Below are 18,055 nucleotides of genomic sequence, written 5' to 3'. Positions count from 1 at the left end.
TTCGTTGACGTGCGCCTGGAGTAGGAAGACTTTACCTAGTTAAAATGGTTGAAAACGTGGACTTCGTGGAATCTGCCATTCTAGGATGCTAGGTGAAAGTCTATTAGGTGGGCAAAACAAGAAAACCGTTAAATGTCTACACACACACAAACACACACCAAAAAAATCTTGATCGGAGGGAGAGGGGGACATTCCTACCGAAAGCAACTTACAGTACATTGCTATGTGATACTCAGAATTTAGTCCCAATGTATTCAATGGGGCTTACTCTCAGGTAAGTGTGTATCGATAGGATTGTAGCCTTCCAGACATTAGTCCATTGCAAAAGTTGTCAGTACGTGGCACGACTTCACTAAGTAACCCTTGACAAGTTAACAGAGCCGGGGGCAGGTGTGCGAAGGGAAGGGGGGGCGGTCCTCTGCAGTTATATTGACATTTTCTAGCATTGAACCTCATCTTCGCCCTTCAGACAGTGGGGAGTCTCGTATTACCGTATCAAATCAAACAGCTTGATTTTAATATAACACCAATGCTATAAAAAAAAACAAAGCACATACTAAGACCTACCCAAAGATATGAGGGTCTTAAACTATATAAAGTTTAATAACACGAACAAGCATTCAAGGGCGAGATTATCTCCAGCTCCTTTAAACTGTGTAAACACAGTAAGAAGAATGGAGGAGAGAGCGGGCAAGAAGAGTAAAGGCTTTTATTGTTTTGTTTGTTTGTTTGTTTGTTTGTTTGTGCAGCTTTTGCTTTGTTCCGGAAGCCAAAGTCTCTTCCCCCCCCCCCCGGTAGAGATCCATTTGAATTCACGAATAAACTCGGTGTGCAGTTTTATAAACCGCGAAGTCCTTTATTTAGACCCACTTTTTTTTAAGGACGTTGTTTTTGAGGAATGCAATACGTTCACACTTCCAGCGTTAAGAAAGTAACACCACTTGTTAGCACAACTGTTAGCCTACTGCTTCACACGCTTGCTCGGCGCTGGGTTTTCTAAGAACTGAAATCACTGCGCCACGCTATTGTTATAACTACTACAGAAAAGTGAGAACAACCAAAGCCAAAGCTTTCGAGAAGCGGAAAGTGCAATGAACTTGAAGGTGCTGCTGTTGTTGTTGCTGCCGCCGCCGCTAGTGCTGCTGCCTGTGCTTTTTCACCCGAGGGAATCATCTTCTCTTCCATTATAATTTCCAGGGCTCTCTCGAGATGCCGTTCAGACTCCCTTGAACTTTGTTAAACTTTCAGACCTCTAGGGCTAACTACTTCTCTGGCTAATTCCAGTGGATTTATCGCCGGGTACCATCTAAACCCCGCTAACTTTAGTATCTAATTTATCCAATCCTCATTTGCAAACTGTCTCCTACCAAGTCGTGTCAACGAAAGGTCAACTCTACACAGCAGTTATGTTCACTTTCCTTTCCTTAAAAAAAGAAAAAGGAAAGGAAAGGGGGGGCTAAGGAAGAATTCAAATTAAACCTTTTCTAAATACCTGTGAGTTCCAGTCACTCCGAGTTACAATTTAATAGAATGGGCGCATTCAGAAGCCTTTCATAAGAATAGTTTAAGTTCATGTGAAAACCTGTATTTGGAGGAGGTTAGAAAACGCTACATGCAGATATCATTTAAATTGCAAAATGATATTTTAGGTGCATTATTTCCAACAATACTAGTGCTAGTGTGATTAATATTAATAACAATAATAATATTAAATTGCCCTTAAATTCTAAATGAATTATCTCAGAGCCCCGTGGCAGCTTTGTTATTACGCCCTGGTATAAAAAAAGATGTAAATATCAAGATAAGGCAAAACATGGCCTCAATCTCCTCAAAGTAGCTCCAGCAAAAACAATACCAGCCACAAAAAGTTGCTGGGCAGATTCAGTTTTCGTGCCATAAAGTCTGTCCGAGCCAACAGATAGTGATCATGCTTGTTCCTGTTGCGATTTCAAACGCCACAATAGTTTAACTCTGTCCTGTTTGATGTGAAAGTACTTTGGCAACGCTGCTCGCAAACAAAACAAAACATACACACACACACTTCCACACGTCACAGACACACGCGCGCGCAGAGGCTATCCGAGCAGTGCCATTTTGCAATGGAGCAACGCCTCACTTACCAAAGCTGGAGTGCAGATTTTCGGCAAATGCTGTCAGTAGGGTTGAGAAGTGAATAACTGGAGGAAAAGTTGGAAGAGGACTTGGTGTGTTGTTGTTTTTAAAGGAAGCCAGAGGGAAGTGAGAGCACAGCGCTCTCTTGCTCTTTCTGGCCGCCGCCACCGAAACAAAGATCTGGGAGTTAAGAGAGCAAAGCCGTGCCAGATCTATACAGAAAGAGGGAGAGGGAGAGAGAGAGAGAGGGAGAGGGAAAGAGACGGGGAGATTATATCCAGGGCCAAATCTCAGTTCCACATTCCCTCCAGCTAAGCGAAAAGTGTAAACGCTCCGGAGGTAAGAGACGTGGCGGGAGGGGAAATCTCCTGACAATAAATATTATTTTGTAAACAAAACAGCTTTCAAACAAAGCTCCAGGCTGGTGTGGGGTTTTTTTTGGGGGGGGGGTACTTGTTAATTATTGGCCAAAAGAATGAAAGAGATACTTAAATAGGCTAGATAGTTTGAAAGGGAAGGGGAGAGAGTCTAAACATCAAACTATGCATCTTGTTCTGTTTCTGCATTTTATTCTCTGTTACCCTAGCATTTAAATATTTCCCCCCAAGAGCAAAAAAAAAGGATCTAAACATCTTTATTTTGGAAGAAGAAACCGGGATTAAATTGGATCTATGAAGTATAGATTAATAGGTTAATTTAGTGTGCGTAAACAAAGCAACCTTGCTACAGTGTTTTTAGAATGCAGTGATCTTAAATAAGGAAGATAAAAAGGAAGATGATCAACAGTTGTGGGGGCGGAGGTTTCTCCACCCACGTTTTGAACAAAATGAATCCATCTGTTTACACAGACATTGACTGGTCACGTGATCAAGGTGTGTATGCTTGTGGTTCTCTATGCTTCAATCCTCTCCTTAAAAGTCACCAAAATCTCTTACGTTATCCTGCCTAAAATATGCTCTGTGGGCGCAGGGTTGTAGGACTGCGACAAACATTTGCAGTCGTTGAAGTCTCCATTTTTTAAAAAGCCTCTAGTTTTAAATTCCAACCTGGTGTAAACAAATGGTTGCAAATGATATTGAAGTCGAGACAGTAGATTTAAGCCTTTATTCCTATTTGCAGGCTCAGAGTTATTTACTTGTCGCATACAGTGCTAAGATGTCAGGGGTCTGAAATTGAACGCCAAAGAGATTTGTTTGTTTTGTTGCTGTTTTTAGGGCGAAATAATCTTGATAATGGCAGATCCTTTATTACGGGAGGGGGGGCAAGAAATATGGGAGGAGGAAGAGAGAGTGTCCACAAATGAAATGTGGTCAAATGCTATTCATGTAGCCTTTTTACTCCACCCATAATAGCCCAGCCACTAACTTTGAAAATGAGTCTCTAGTCTAAACCAGATTACTATCTCTTGAGTCATCTTGAGGTGAACTGGACGAGAGGAAATTGTCATCGACAATTGGTGATTGTGTGTGTGTGTGTGTGTTTGTATCTATATTGGAGGGTGGGGAGACAAAGCTGATTCTGAGTGAGGTTCCACTGCATTGTATGAGGTGCCACCTATTTTACACGCCTTTAGTCCCACCTTTAACTCAGAGTGGCTTAAGTACCGCTAAGCATTAAGTCAGTGCCCTCTTACAGACTTTAATGGCACGCTGAAGGCTGAAATCCAAGAGCTTTGACCGAGTTGTAAGGCTAGCTAAACATAGCTCGAGCAGTCACTGCTGTGTACCTGGTGTGTGATTTCCTCATTATGACAATGGGCTAGAAAACAATAGCTTCTTTTAAAAAGAAAGTAATGTTTTATTTATGCAGCTTTTTCTCCCTCTTGGCCTATTAGGGTGGTTCTGTTTTCATTTTAAACACACACGTTAAATGGTTGTAAATGACACATTTACCTAGAAAATTAGGCCAACTGAAACCACTGCACTTCCAGGTCCGAGGTTCCAGTCATATTTCACGCTGTTTATCTTTTAATTCCAAAAGAGTAGGACAAGATCTGGAAGTAAATTACTGCCCCCGGTGTAGGCGGAATGGCAGAGAGAATGTGCGTGTTTCCTGCTCACCACCTAGGACCCGAGAAAGCCTTTGGCCTAGGCAGACATCTCATCTGAAAATTATTAGTGCTGAGGGGTCCAGTAAAGGATTCATTAAACACGATAGGTTGTGCTCGTCCGGTGTGTAGAGGCTTGGGAGAAAGGGAGGAGGGGCAGACTGGAGGATATTTGACAGACAAGCCAGAGCTAAGGGTTAGGGTCTCACTCTGTAGCGAAAAGGCCACCGCTGGGGCCTAAGGAAAGATTTATTCGAGAGGCGTGGTTGGGCCCACCTAACCGTGGAATAAAATGCATTTGATAACATTATGTGATGTGGATATATGGGGTCGTGAAGAGAGTAAAAAATAAAGTTTTCTTTCAGAAACAGTACTGCGTGGCAACTCTAGGGCTTCCTGGTTCAACCGATGTGGAATGATTGTTCATGGAGTGGCTGCGATTACAAAATGCTCCTTGAGAATGGTCTTGTCGTCGTCGCTGCTGCTGCTGCTGCTATTGCTGCCGACGCCTTATAGAGCCTCTCGGGGGTTTTTTCCGGGTGGGGGTGGGGTTTTACAATGTTTGTTGTTTATCTCTCAAGGTTTATGAACCTTCTGTGCCTTGTTGTATATTGCTTAAACCATAGATGTCTGAAAACAAACACGTGCATATTCCCCTACCAAACTATTTTGGGAGCCTCGCCAACGGTTTCCCGATGATTTAGGCTCTGTGTGGTTACCTTCTCTAGACAGTTTAGGAAGTGCTGAGAGTTATAAATATGCAACAGCACGTGGAAGCTGTGCCCAAGCTTGAGGAAGGCGCATGCGCGTCGAGTCTACATCTAACGCCAAGCGTTGTGTGTACTTAAAGAGAGCAGCCTGTTTCATGTGTGGCATTGGAAAACTCTTTTAGAGACCGCTGGCAGCCCCGATATAGCCAGAAAGCACAGCGAGGCTTCTAAAAACGTGGTCTTTTCTTGTTTTCCAGGAACTCTCCTTAACAAAAAGCAAAGCAGAATACGTTACCTATCTCCAAATTCCCAGATTCACTTTTCGTGAAAGAGGCAGTATCGAAAAGAAACCACGTGGCCTTACAGTGGTTTGTTTTTTTGTGGCGGGGTGTGTGTGTGTGTGTGTGTGTGTGTGTTTAATGCGATTTATTTGTTTGTTTGTTTTTCCCTTCCCTGTTTCTCTGTCGTTGCCCTTTGCTTTTTTAAATTGTAATGGTTTAAAACGCACGTACATGAGAAATAACCGAATTGGGTGACACATAATAAAAATAATTTAAAGTATGGTAAAAAAAAATGGGTCGTAGAAGGACATTCGCAAACATAAACAATCTTTGAATACGTCTATCCTGTATAATCCATATTTAAATAATTGTTATGCATAACAATATGAAGCACATTGCTTGCAAGGGAAGTGGCATAAGCCCATGCTTCATACTCCCACTGAAATAAATGTGACTTCAAAGTGCTTTATTTTGCCGGATCATGTCCTAGCAAACAAGATTATCACACACTACACATATATAAATACAGATTCTCGCAGGATAACGTGTGTACACACACGCACACACTATCTTGGAGAAGCCAGCATGATTGGGTAGTTAATTTGATTTATTATTCTTCAAAACACTGCCTCCAATATTGGTGTCATCTGGAAACTTCATGCTATTTTGTACTATCATTCTAAGGCTGAAATAAATGTTACCAATTGATGACAGCTTCCAGCTGCACGGTAAAAATAGCCCTCTGGTTTCACATGATCCTGTTTCTTGTTAATTGAAGATGAAGCAGGCCTGACTTAAAGAACCTAGAAGGGGAAGGGTGGGTTTAAAGATTGAATTGACTTATTACTTTGGAATTGTTTATTATTTGTTTACTATTTGTTTATTTTATTCAAAGATTTATATCATGACCATCTAGTGCTTATGTTCTGTGTTATGTATTATGTAGGAGACAGATTGAAAAGATAGATTTAGATATACATAATAAAATGGGCTTATTACAATTGTACACAAGAAGCATTGTGTGTGTGCGTGTGCGTGCGCGCACACACACACACACATCCAATTTATTTTCTAAAATGAATGGAGAAGTAAGCATTTCTTTATTTTATTATATTGGTCTCTTTATACATGTACATGTACACTTAAGTTAACATACATGTACACACACTTAAGTTAACAAGTGGAGTAAGTAGCAAACGTCTAAGAGTGAGGAGTGTGTGTGTGTGTGTGTGTACATGTGTGTGGTGGGTAGACAGAGTAAAGAGGGGGAGGGAGAGAATGTACTACGGTAAGACCACACACAAAAACATCAAAGGCAATGTGGGAGGAAAGCCAAATAAAAATTAATTAAAATGCGAAGTTACCAAATGCAAAAGAAGCAGGGATATGTGATTTGAACCAGTATGCATGAAATTTACAGCTAAGCCATATAGTTGTCCATCAGATGCAAATTAGATAACAGGTATGTGTGTATCTGGTGTATTTTTAGCTCCCAAACAAAGTTTTATATAAACAGGGGAAACCATAACTAGGAGGTCCTATCGAAAACCCATGTAAAGGAATCTCAGCAGGTGTAAAAAAGTGGGTTTGTCACGATTTCTGAGTGATATATAAATTGTCCTCTGCCTACTTTTAAAAAAAATTAAAAATCTAATTTCTGCACACATCCTTTGCCGGCAACTCGCCATCAAAAGCTTCATAGCCTTATTTTGCTTTCTTCTCGAAAATGTTATCTGACTCTCTTTATCTCTTTGTAATTGGTGAATGGCTCGATATCTTTTTATTCTGACATCATTCGAGCAGGTTAAGTCTATTAATGTGCGCATAAAGGCTACATAAACACACCCAAGTAAAGAAATACACCGAACAGGGCAGTAATGCGGGGATAGGTGGACAATGTAGCTATACGGAGGTATATGAAGTAGAAATAGTGTAAAAGTGCCCGTCCATTTCTTGTGCTCAGTTCCTTTAAATACAACTGCATTCCCTTTTTCGACAAAAAGACACCAGCTACCACTCCTCTGCCAGAAATATAGATCTTCCCATATAGATTTTCGGGGGGTTGTCATACTAACTTCTAAGAAAATAATGCGTCAAGTTTATTATTTAGAACTATTCCATCCCTGCTCTCCCATCCCGCCTCCCTTGAAGAGCTCACATCTGTGCAGGCCAGCGTGTCCTCTCATTTGCCTCTTCCCTCTCCTGCCCTTAGACTCCTATCCTAAACAGTTACTTAGAAGTAGATTCCATTGAATCTTACAGGGAAATAAATGGGAATTTCAGTCAGATTTCCACGAAAAATCAGTAATTCAAAATGGAATTTCATTTTCTGATCGTTTCAGTGGAATCTCAAGAGGAAACCGAGAGCCTGCATTATTTAGGGTTGGGGTATAAATATGCTCTCGAGCAAAATTCTTTTTTAAACAACAAGAGAGAATTGTAGTTTATGTTTTACGTTTGTAAACAAAATTATTCCTGCTGTAAAGCATGCAACCGATTGGCCACTCTACTGTCGAGATTCCACGTGATCTTGCACTATAAACCCCTTTATTCCAAATGTAGCTCGTTCTTAAAAAGCTTAATTTTAAGATTTAACAGAACCATGTTTACTCAGAAGTTGATCGTATTGGCATCAGTGGTTTTTACTTTAAAGTATGCTTCTGATTACATCCTCAATCTCCCAAGAACGGGCTCCTATTTCTTATTTACAGAAAGTATGGGAGGGTGATTGATAGCATTGGGGGAAAATAGTTTAAAACGTAAATATTTATGAAAACTTCAGGTTGCAGACAGCTTCTGCCTGCGAGCATGACAAAAGTATGATCTTTTATATTGCGTGTTTACTCCTATGTAAATTATACTAAGTTAAATGGGTGTTACTCCCAAGTAAATGTACACAGGATTGCAGCCAACGAAGTCTACCTGCGGTTTGTGTGTGTGCCTATAAAACCCGCACGAACATAATCATATCCACACATTTTCGACAGTGTTTCTGGGTGGTCTTCAAAGGTTCCGCATTGGCGTACAGAAATCTTACATCCTTTGGAAGATGACGCGGAGTCTGGGAATAAAACAACAGCAACATCATCTGAGCTACAGGCTGCTGCCTCAATAATCCAAACGCGCGGCTCTACATGCCCCACAAGCCCGCTTCTGCATTGTCTGGAGTTTCTGCTAAATAGACTCTAACAATTCATATTTCTCAGCCAGCGTTCACGTCTTTCCATACCTAATAGCCCATGAAGAAAAGTATGAAATATACATCTCACGAAGCAGACATTAAAAGTACCCGCACAATGAGAGACTGGCTTGGAGTTTAAAAGGCCATTTAATGCAACCTCTCTTCTTAATAGCATTCTTGTCAAGTATTTTTTTTAAAAAATAATGATCTTCGCCAGGTATTGATTTAGTCAGTAAAAGAGTTAATTAAGCATTCTTACAAGAAGCCACGATCTTTCTCCATATATGTGTGGGTGTGGGTGTGTGTAAGCACACACATACATATAAATAGTGTGTGTCTATTTATCTGTTCAAAACCATACAGATGCAATATTGTAATTAAATGTATTAAACTTTAAAAACATTTTAGCACCCATCGCTGAGTTGTGTAACCAAATAAGTATGGCTGACTGGTTATTCCGATAAGCCTGTTATTTTATAGGTCGTGGGGTTACTATGGGGTTTTTTTTGGCGGGGAGTGTTACAATACAACTTCAAGCATAGATAGAACTTAGTTTTAATGATGTTCAAAATCGTCTGATTTGAAAATGACAAAATACTTGGTATTGGTAGCCAGGCAATCCATTCAGATAAAACGTATTTCTCTAACAAACTACCACTGGAGAAGAAGAAGAATAAATCCACACCCAAAGAAGCTATGGCATTTATCTTTTAAGATTCTTCTAGATATTGTAAAATGAACCGATGCTTCTTTTCAATCAGGCTGGGGGGGGGGGGGGTCGGGTAAGGGAGATAATATTGTATATTGCCCTCTATCTTCTTTCCTTTTCCATTTAGGCTCGCATACTAAATCGCTGAAACTGGTACGTTCCCGCTACTAAGGCTAACGGTCTGGAGACGACTAAACTTTATCACTGCATTTCTTTAGGGTTAAATGAATACCCAGCGTGTGTTTCGGCCGCAGTTGCTCCGGATTGTGCCTCAGCCTCTATGGTTCTCTCGAACTTCTTTCAGTATCTGAAGGCCCTGCAAGGTGGCGCTCTTTGCACTGGAAGAGCTGATAAATGAGCTTCTCATTAGAATAACATTTTCTAGGAAGTGAAGTTTAAAAAAAAAAACAAAAAACAAAGCAGGCTCTACCATTTCTTAACTGTTTCTTTGCAAATGAAAATATCTATAAGACATCGCAGTACATCTCCGCGGACCAGATCCTACATCCTAAGGGTCCAGAGAGGCCTAGGTAGATTTAAGTAAAACATTCCAGCAAAACACCAAAACACAAGCTTCTCCTTCCCCCATGACTCTGTTCACAAAAATCCTGCACAAAATAATAAATGTATACCAGGACAATATACACTGTTAGTAGCTAGTAGACATGCGTATTAAGAACTGAGGATCCAAACCAGCTTCTCTATCCCCAAATCCTCGTCGCCATTGATGCTGGGGCTGACTCGCTGAACTTCTAAATATCTATATATCTATATTTTAAAAGAAGCTGTTAAAATGCCATCTTGGCCTACAAGAGAGGTCAGCAGGTGCAATTCACTCTGTGACATAATATCCCAAACACAGAGAGCTCATGATCTGTGTTGTCTGTTGATATGTTGTCTGCTTAATGGGGCGATCATGCAAGCTACACCAAGGAACAAAGCCTTGCGGTTCCTACAAGCGTCGCTAAGTTAACGGAAGCACCACAGCTTGCAAATCTATCAAACTAAACTGCAAGAAAGACAATCTGATTTAGAGAAAAAGGCGTTCTGCCACAGTCATTAAGCACAAGTAATTTAGATTTTTTTTAATATATATTGTCTTCTCATTTACAAATTTACTGTATCACCGCCAGCCAATGGAACGAATTTCTTAAGTAAATGGGGGGAAATAAAAGAGATAATCAAACTACATAAACCCCCTCCCACCCTCTCTGGGTTTGTTTTATTTTGCTGCTGTTGTAAGGAACAACTCTGGGAAAATTATAGTAAAAAAAAAAAAACTGCAAACACAGAACGTAGCATCTAGAGGAATATAATATAATGGTGTGGCTTTGGGGGTAAGAGGTGAGAATCGCAGAAGGCCTTGCAAGAATTAAAAAAGACTAGACTTTGCTTGTGATTTCAAATGACTCAGATTAAATGATACCTAAAAGCTTCTCAAATTTAAACATCTCATATGAATTATTTTCGCAATTACTGATTGTAGAAAGGAGCAAATCCATTTTAAGATATTGTAGCAACACCTCATCCCCCCCCCACAAGATTTGCATGGTCATATGCAATCTATATTGCTACTCTGCTGTAGTAGTTGTTGTTTTTATTATTATTAGGAGTCAGCAATGGTCATTTAAATTATATTGCAGCCCAAAACTTTTGTTTCATAGGGTTTTATATAAATACTAATTACCTAAATGCCAGCAGGGGCACATCAATTTATCACATTAATATCAAAGTTGCTGGTCTAGTGATGACATAATGGTACTACAGTGGGACAAGGAGTGGAAGTCATGGGGCAGGATTCTTGGTCCTGTCTGTAGTTTACTGTCCTGAAAACTAGCTAAGTTGCAGCAGCAGGCTGAATCAATAAGGATTCCTACCACGGATTATGGGATTTCAGAATCTTTAATAAGGTACGAAATGTTACCAAACAGTTCTGTAAACTAAATTGTACATACCAATTCTTCTAGCCATAAATATTGAATATCTGTAACATGTATAACCGGACCTTTACATGCGGATAAATATGGAAATTAGGAAGTATATACAGTATGTGGTTGTATTTGCCAAAAGCAATGGACAGGTTATAGTTTATAGCTTTTTTTAATACCACTTTACATAAACAAATGTAACAGTTTGACACGCAGATCCAGGCTTGCACTATACGAATTTCTTTGACAGGACGTGTAACAACATTTTACTGCACTACTTAGACTGGACTTTGGGACGAAATGTTTGCACTTTATACAAAAGAAAAGCACATTAATACCAATAATATTCTGTTAGGTCGACGTTTAGACTGTAATAATACAAAGTAATTCACATTTTGGTACACATTTACTAGAACATCCTTGCCATTCAGTACAAATAGATGATTTGCTACCTCCTCCCTCCTTCCCCCCCCCCATTTTTCAACCTCCTCCCCTATCCCCCTCCCCTATTCCCCTCCCCCCACATATATATGCAAAGACCACAATTCCACGTATCCCCTTATTCAACTTGTGGTATAACTATTTACAAAATCAAACAGTACATTGTAAGCTAGTATTTCTGTATTTACAGAAAACAAGGCGCTGCCCAAAGAGACATGCAGTTGGAGAACTCCAGTCAGTGGTTCCATTAAAAAGCCCTGCACATCGGCAAGATGGCCCAATAACCCTGCTCTTCTCACGCACTCTAGAAAAAAAAACCATTTGCTTTCCAAGCCTTTGCCCCAAACACGACAAAACCAAAACAAAACAACAGAAATTGAAGAAGAGAGGGAGAGAGAGAGAGAGAGAGAGAGAGAGAGAGAGAGAGAGAGAGAGAGAGAGAGAGAGAGAGAGAATTCTTGATTTGATTCGGTCCTGGGTCTATGGGCAGCATTAAAAAAAAATCAAAACACACAAAAAGATCGATTTTCAAAGTGTTCATTAATTTTTGGAGTCTTTTAAATAGGTTGGATTTGCATTTGTTTGTTCGTTTGTTTAAACGTACCATTCGTTAAAATTTGACGTGAGCGTGCTGTGGCTGGATGTGTGGTGGACTGCTGAAGATGAAGGGGATAAGGAGCTTGTGGTCTGGTTTTCTGTGGATGGAGAAACGATTGTTGGGGGGGTTGAAGATTCATAGCCTGAACTGGCAGCGGGAGAAGGCTGAGACCCCTGGGAGGACGATTCGTGGACCTAGAAAACAGAAATGAATAACAAAGGGAAATGCTTGAAGTGTGTGTGGATTCACATATACATACGTGTATCGCTGGGTGCACACACACACACACACACACACACACACACACACACCTGGCTAGATAAATATATAAATATTGTTATACCCATGCAAACAATATGCATGTATGCATTGGCCCATTTACTTGCCCAACATGCTAAATCACGGAGCTGAGCTCACAGAATGAACTCTAAATGCCACGGTGGGGGGAGGGTGGCGGCGCGGGGGAAGCGTGAAGTTTGAAATACTGCTTCGCTAATCAGGATGTTGGCTGATCTCATAGAAACGCCGAGCTCTTAACTTAACTATACACACCGAGATCGCCCGTTCTCAGCTAATTTCAGGGAACTGCCACGCAAGATAAATACGGCCCTGGGATACACAAAAGAAGAACGATATCCTAGCGGAGGCTTGAACAAGAAGAACCCAGAGTTTCTATGCCTGCCTGTGTCCCTTCAGACTCCCCATCGAGTCTTTTTCTTTAAATTCTCCCCCTGAAGCAATGCACAACCCCAGGCTAGCCCAAACCGGGATCCATTGTGAGACAATTTACAGCGTAAAGGGCTGGAATCCCGGGTCTCCAGAAACGAAGACTTTCCACGCCTTTAAGCAACGTAATCACTTCTCCTTTAATAAACCTTTCCAGAGTGACAGAACAATACGGGCTAGTTTCCCAGTTTCCTGTCCGGAACGTCGCGTCGCTACTGTATAAACTACTGTTCATAAGGAATAAATGTTTATTTCTCTTTCCCCCCTCCCCCCTCCTCCAGTAAATAGCGGTGTGCAAAGTCGATGGTGGAAGGAGAGAGGCGAAGGCCACCCGGCCCAAGCAGATCCCAATGAAAAGAGAAGCTTAGCGGGGGGGGGGAGACAGCGTCTAGCATTTACCTTCATGTGTTTTCGGAGGGAGCTCGGATGCGTGTAGGACTTATCGCACATTTTGCAGAGATAAGGTTTGTCTGAAGTGTGGACGTGCATATGCTTTTTGCGATCACTGCTGTTGGCGAAGCGCCTGTCACAGCCCTCGAATTCACACTTAAAGGGTTTTTCACCTATTACAAAAACAAACAAAGTCGATCTAATTGGAAATCTGGCACCTAGATTTTTATAGTATGGAGCAACACCTACAGACAATTCTGACCCCCCCCCCACTTTACTGCACAAGAGTAAATTAAATCAAAGCCTATTTTCTTTTCCCCTTTTTCTTATCTTGCTTTTAAACAGCGAACTGTGGCACCTCACCAGAAAATAAACGCCTTGCAAAGCAGTACATTTGCACACAGTTTTGGAAGGGGGGGAGGTTTCTTGCCACTTTTATGGCTAAATTTGGCCTTTTGTTTACCTTCCCTTCCTTTCCTTATTTATTATGTAGTGTACACATAACCTTCCACGGCTGTACAGTAGTATTAGTTATTAAACTTGCAGAGCATTGCACAGTTCTGATTAAACTGTTCAAATCACAATAGCGCCAGCTTTAGTGTTGTTTTTTTAATAGTTTTTTAGATAAACACACGACAGGTTGTGGGATTTCTTTTTCCAGAAGGAGGGGGAGAAGGGGGGAAAAACACAAGAAAAAATAGAACAAGGAGCTGGCTCTTTGCGAGTGATTTCAGAGCTCCCAACCCCCACGTTTCCTTGTAATAATACATAAACTCGTACAGCTCAGATTGCTTACAATAGCCCCACATAATTAAATATTTACAGAGGGTGAGAAATAGATAGCAAGGAAAGCTGAGGTTAGGTAGTCATATATTTAGCAAGATTTCTCACTGTAAGACAGCCAGTGCCCTCGACTACCAATTAATTAAAACCAATAAATTTTAACAATTCAAATCGCTGCCATCTTTTCCCCTCCACCCCACACCCTAACCTCCCTTTTTTTTCTGAAACATTTAGAGCCCTACCGTACCTTTGATTTTCCCCACTTAAAAAAATAAATAAAAAGAAAAGCAATGTTTGGTTTATAGAGCCAATTAATTCACCAGCTGAACTGAATCCGGCTCTTGATGTGGATTTGTTTAAGAAAGGAGCCCCCCACCCCTATATTTCTTCCCTAATCCCCCTCCCTCCCCCTCCCCCCCTTTGATTGGTTTTGAGCTGCCTCCTTCTTGGAAAGCGCGAGAGTTCGCTTCAACAGGCAACGGGCGGCTCGGCCCCGTCGGTTTGTTTGGGGACATACCTGTGTGCGTCCTTTTGTGGATCTTGAGATTTTCCGAGCGAGCGAAGACTTTCCCGCATCCCGGGAAAGGGCACGGGAAAGGTTTCTCCCCCGTGTGGACTCGGATGTGGTTGACCAGTTTGTATTTGGCCTTGAAAGGCTTCCCTTCCCTGGGACACTCTTCCCAGAAGCAAATGTGGTTGGACTGCTCGGGCCCGCCGACGTGCTCCACGGTGACGTGAGTCACTAGCTCGTGCATGGTGCTGAAAGTTTTGTTGCAGGACTTTTTGGGGTTGGCCAACTGCTCGGGCTCGATCCACTTGCAGATGAGCTCCTGCTTGATGGGCTGCCTCATGTAGCGGAAGAAGGCCCCCGGCCCGTGGTGGGCTGCCATGTTCATATTCATGTGGCCGTAGCCGTGCAGCTGCGGCGTAGCATAGTGTTCGGAGCGCGGGCTCGTCACCTGGCCGTACTGCTCCGGCCGGCCGTACATGTCTCCGGAGAAGCCCAGGCGCATCTGCCCGTTGACCACGTTGGGCGACGCATGGCCGGTGGCTTGCTCGTGGAGGCCCGGGAAGAGGAGATGGCCCGCCGCCTCGCCGTGCCCGTGCGGTCCGCCGAAGCTGCCGGCCGCCGAGGCGAAGAGGCTGTGCTGGGCGCTGGCCGCCGCCTCGCCGAAGCCCCGGTTGCGGAAGAGAAAGTCCCGCGTGGAGTTGAAGGCGGCCGCGCTGGAGTACGAGCCGACGTGGCCCGGGTGGTGGTGGTGATGCCCCAGCGCCGCTGCGGCCGCGTAGCCAGGGGCCTGCGAAGTGAAGGCGGTCTGGCCGGCCGAGGCCAGCTCGTGGCTGCTGGGGTTGAGCTTGAAGGCGCCCATCCCGGCGTCCGCGAAAGGGTTGATGCCCAGTCCCACCTCGCGCTCCGTCACGTCGCCCGTGGCGTGGTGGCGAGAGGAGCCGAAGGTCGTCACTCCGATGGCGGGGTACTGCGGTCCGGCATCCAGCAACATCTTCTCCCGGCTCTCAGGCAGCTGCGCCAGCAACCGCCGAGGAAAAGTGATGCAAAAATGAAATAAGATTTAAGAAAATATAAATTAAGGAGGAAAGGGGGAAAGGACGTGGAAGAAGTGGGGGTAGCAGCAGCAACAACAACAGCAGCCAACAAACTGCCGGATCAGCCGACGAGGAGGAGAGCCGCCGCCGCCGCCGCCAATCCAAGCAGCCTCTCTCTCTCTTTCTCTTGCAAAAGTCCGCGCGACGTTCACCACTGAAGCGACCACATCAGGAACTCCCCCTTCGGCATCCGCGCACCCAAAACACACACACACACACACAAAACGAGAGGGTGGGTGAGGGCTAGGGGTGGGCAGAGCCCGCGGAAGAAATCTAGAAGCTGCAAAAATTGGAGAATAAGAATAAAAAAGACATCGGCGCGCGCACAGAAAAACCGATCGCCCCCTCTCTTGCCTCTCGGACTGCACTTTTTCAGGGGGGTTCAATGGGGAGGAGGGAAAGGATTCAGAAGACTCCGCTCGAAAATAACAATGGTGAAGAGAGAGGAGGAAACAGGCTCAGACGGGGGAGGGGGAAGCAAAACAAAAATTAAACTTCCTTCAGTTCTGGTTATTTTTTTTAATTTTAAAAAAGAGGCTAGAGGAATGTAGCGGACTAGCGAGCAATTTTCTCTTCTCTTCCAGTTCTTGCACTCTTTTCCCCCTTCCGTCTCTTTTCCCCCTCCTTGGGCTTTTTTCCCCCTTCACTTTCCTTTTTTCCCCCTGCTTTGTTAAAAAAAAAAAACGGCGCAAATCATGCACAATATTGTCTTTTGCGGTTTATCTTCCTGGGGAGAAACTTTCACCTCCTCAGCCGGGCGGTGAACGCGAGACTGATAGCGGCAATCATTCCTGCAGATAAATGAATTGAAAAGACGACACGTCCCCCCCTTGATGAATGGGAGAAGGAGGAGGAGCTACGTAAAGACCGACGTCGCTGATCATTGGTGCCTCGCGGTTCCCACTTTCGCTTGCAACTCCCTCCTTCCTCTCCAACTAAGGGTGCGCAAAACCTTTCTTCTCTCCTGATTGGCCAGCTCAGCTCATCAATCCCAGGTATTGTGAAGCGCATTGACATCGCTTTTGACAAACAGGCTTGTACAGGAGTAGCAACTTTTTATATACATAAACATATAATATATAGATAGATATAGATAGATAGATAGATATATTTCGGCTCGACAATATTCCAAAGCTCTCTTTTCTATAGATGTTTTATGGAGATAGAGAAAGATGTAGATGTTATTTCTGTGCCCATCTTTTGCTTCTTTCTTGTGATGGTGATGCTTGGTTCCTGGCGATCAAGATCTTTGAACAACACAACTTTTTAAGGAGTTGTCCAAGGAAGTCCTTTTGTGACTTGCTCCTTTTCCATTTGGGCTTCCTCCTTGTTTTCTTTCAGATGCTCTCCAAAATGTATGTGTTGGTTACATTAGATTTTGCTTTAAAACAGCAGGCGTGATTTTTGTGGGGAAACGGCTGTAACGTTCCATCACTTTGTTTTTCTGAATTATTTTTTAGCACCCATCAAAAGGCAGGTGGGTGAGAGCGCTTAACTTTCTGCCTGTGTGTGTGTGTGTGTGTGTGTGTGTGTGTAGTGTTGTTATTGTATCTCCCTGCACTTTGTTTCTTGTTTTTCTTTCTTTCTTTTTTACGCGATCTCTTTCATTCAGGTAAAAAGAAAAAAAGACTGTATTCCTCCTCTCCCCCCCCCCCCAAAGTTGCTTTTGTCTCTTCTGTGCTGCATGAAGCTTTTGGATCCTGGGGTTTTATAATGTATTTGAAAATCCTCACTAGATAGGAGCAATATAAATTTTCTGACGCTCAAACCTTTTCTAGTTCACAAATCAGTCACCCTTGTCACATTTATTGAAATTCCTCAACTTGCCACACCAGGACGGTGGAAAAAGCAGGCGGCGCCTTTGTTGCTGACCAAGCTTGTGATCGCCAGAGAAAATTTACTTACCTTCAGATGAGTGAGCAGAAAAAGAAATAACACTCCCTTTGATTTAGTTAGGAAAATGCAGACATTTGGATTCAGTGCAAACATACAACACTTGCTTGTTTTCTAGATGCAACCCCTCGATTAACCTGCCTTTACCCAACTCAAGTCTATTGAAAAACTACGGATAGTTCTTCTTTGTTCCTGTTACAAAGACCCATTGACTATATATTAAAATGATTGTCGAGAAGTAGAAGTATGGTTACTTAAAAAGAGACAATCTTTGTGACTCAATCAATTAAGCAAAGCAACTTGGGTATGTTATTCCATGGGATGCCCGTGTAGTTTTGAGAAAGGATGCGTTTTGCTGAGAACAGTGTTTTTAGTTTTGTTTTGTTTAAAAAAGCAACAACATAGTAATAATATTTTAACCTGGACCATCCCCACCCCCAATACAGAAAATGTGAGCCTGTGTGTTAGACGGAGAGGGAGAGGGGTGTTAATAAATGTTAACTAGAAATCAAAGCCCTTTGGGTTTTGAACCTTTGTCCAGCTTTTATGTGACTTCACTATGACTTTTCCCCAACCTGATTTATGCTGTTTCCTGTTAAAGGAGTTAGGAATCAATTCCCTTGGCAGATAAAAGTGCACGAAAAATATTTC

The 18,055-nt window shown here is 42.6% G+C and overlaps 1 protein-coding gene and 1 long non-coding RNA gene across 2 annotated transcripts in view; both read right to left on the bottom strand.

Moving 5' to 3' along the window:
• Window positions 1–2,324, bottom strand: part of LOC148685728 (uncharacterized) — an 87,401-nt gene extending 85,077 nt beyond the window's left edge. Inside the window, exon 1 of the long non-coding RNA XR_015949873.1 lies at window positions 2,121–2,324. This is a non-coding gene — a long non-coding RNA (uncharacterized LOC148685728). The remainder of the gene's footprint in view (window positions 1–2,120) is intronic.
• An 8,601-nt stretch (window positions 2,325–10,925) lies between these two features.
• On the bottom strand, window positions 10,926–16,288 carry ZIC1 (Zic family zinc finger 1). The gene is made up of 3 exons (XM_035133215.3): window positions 14,424–16,288; window positions 13,133–13,296; window positions 10,926–12,201 (listed from the first exon to the last, which is right to left on the bottom strand). Exons 1-3 carry the CDS (start codon window positions 15,406–15,408, stop codon window positions 12,004–12,006), a joined length of 1,347 nt encoding a protein of 448 aa, XP_034989106.1. The 5' UTR covers window positions 15,409–16,288; the 3' UTR covers window positions 10,926–12,003.
• Between the last annotated feature and the right edge of the window lie 1,767 nt (window positions 16,289–18,055).

This window comes from Zootoca vivipara, chromosome 5, assembly GCF_965207765.1.
Source record: "Zootoca vivipara chromosome 5, rZooViv2.hap1.1, whole genome shotgun sequence".
Lineage (NCBI taxonomy): Eukaryota > Metazoa > Chordata > Lepidosauria > Squamata > Lacertidae > Zootoca > Zootoca vivipara.
Note: the sequence above shows the minus strand (reverse complement) of the source record. Positions and strands in the feature narration are given on the sequence as shown.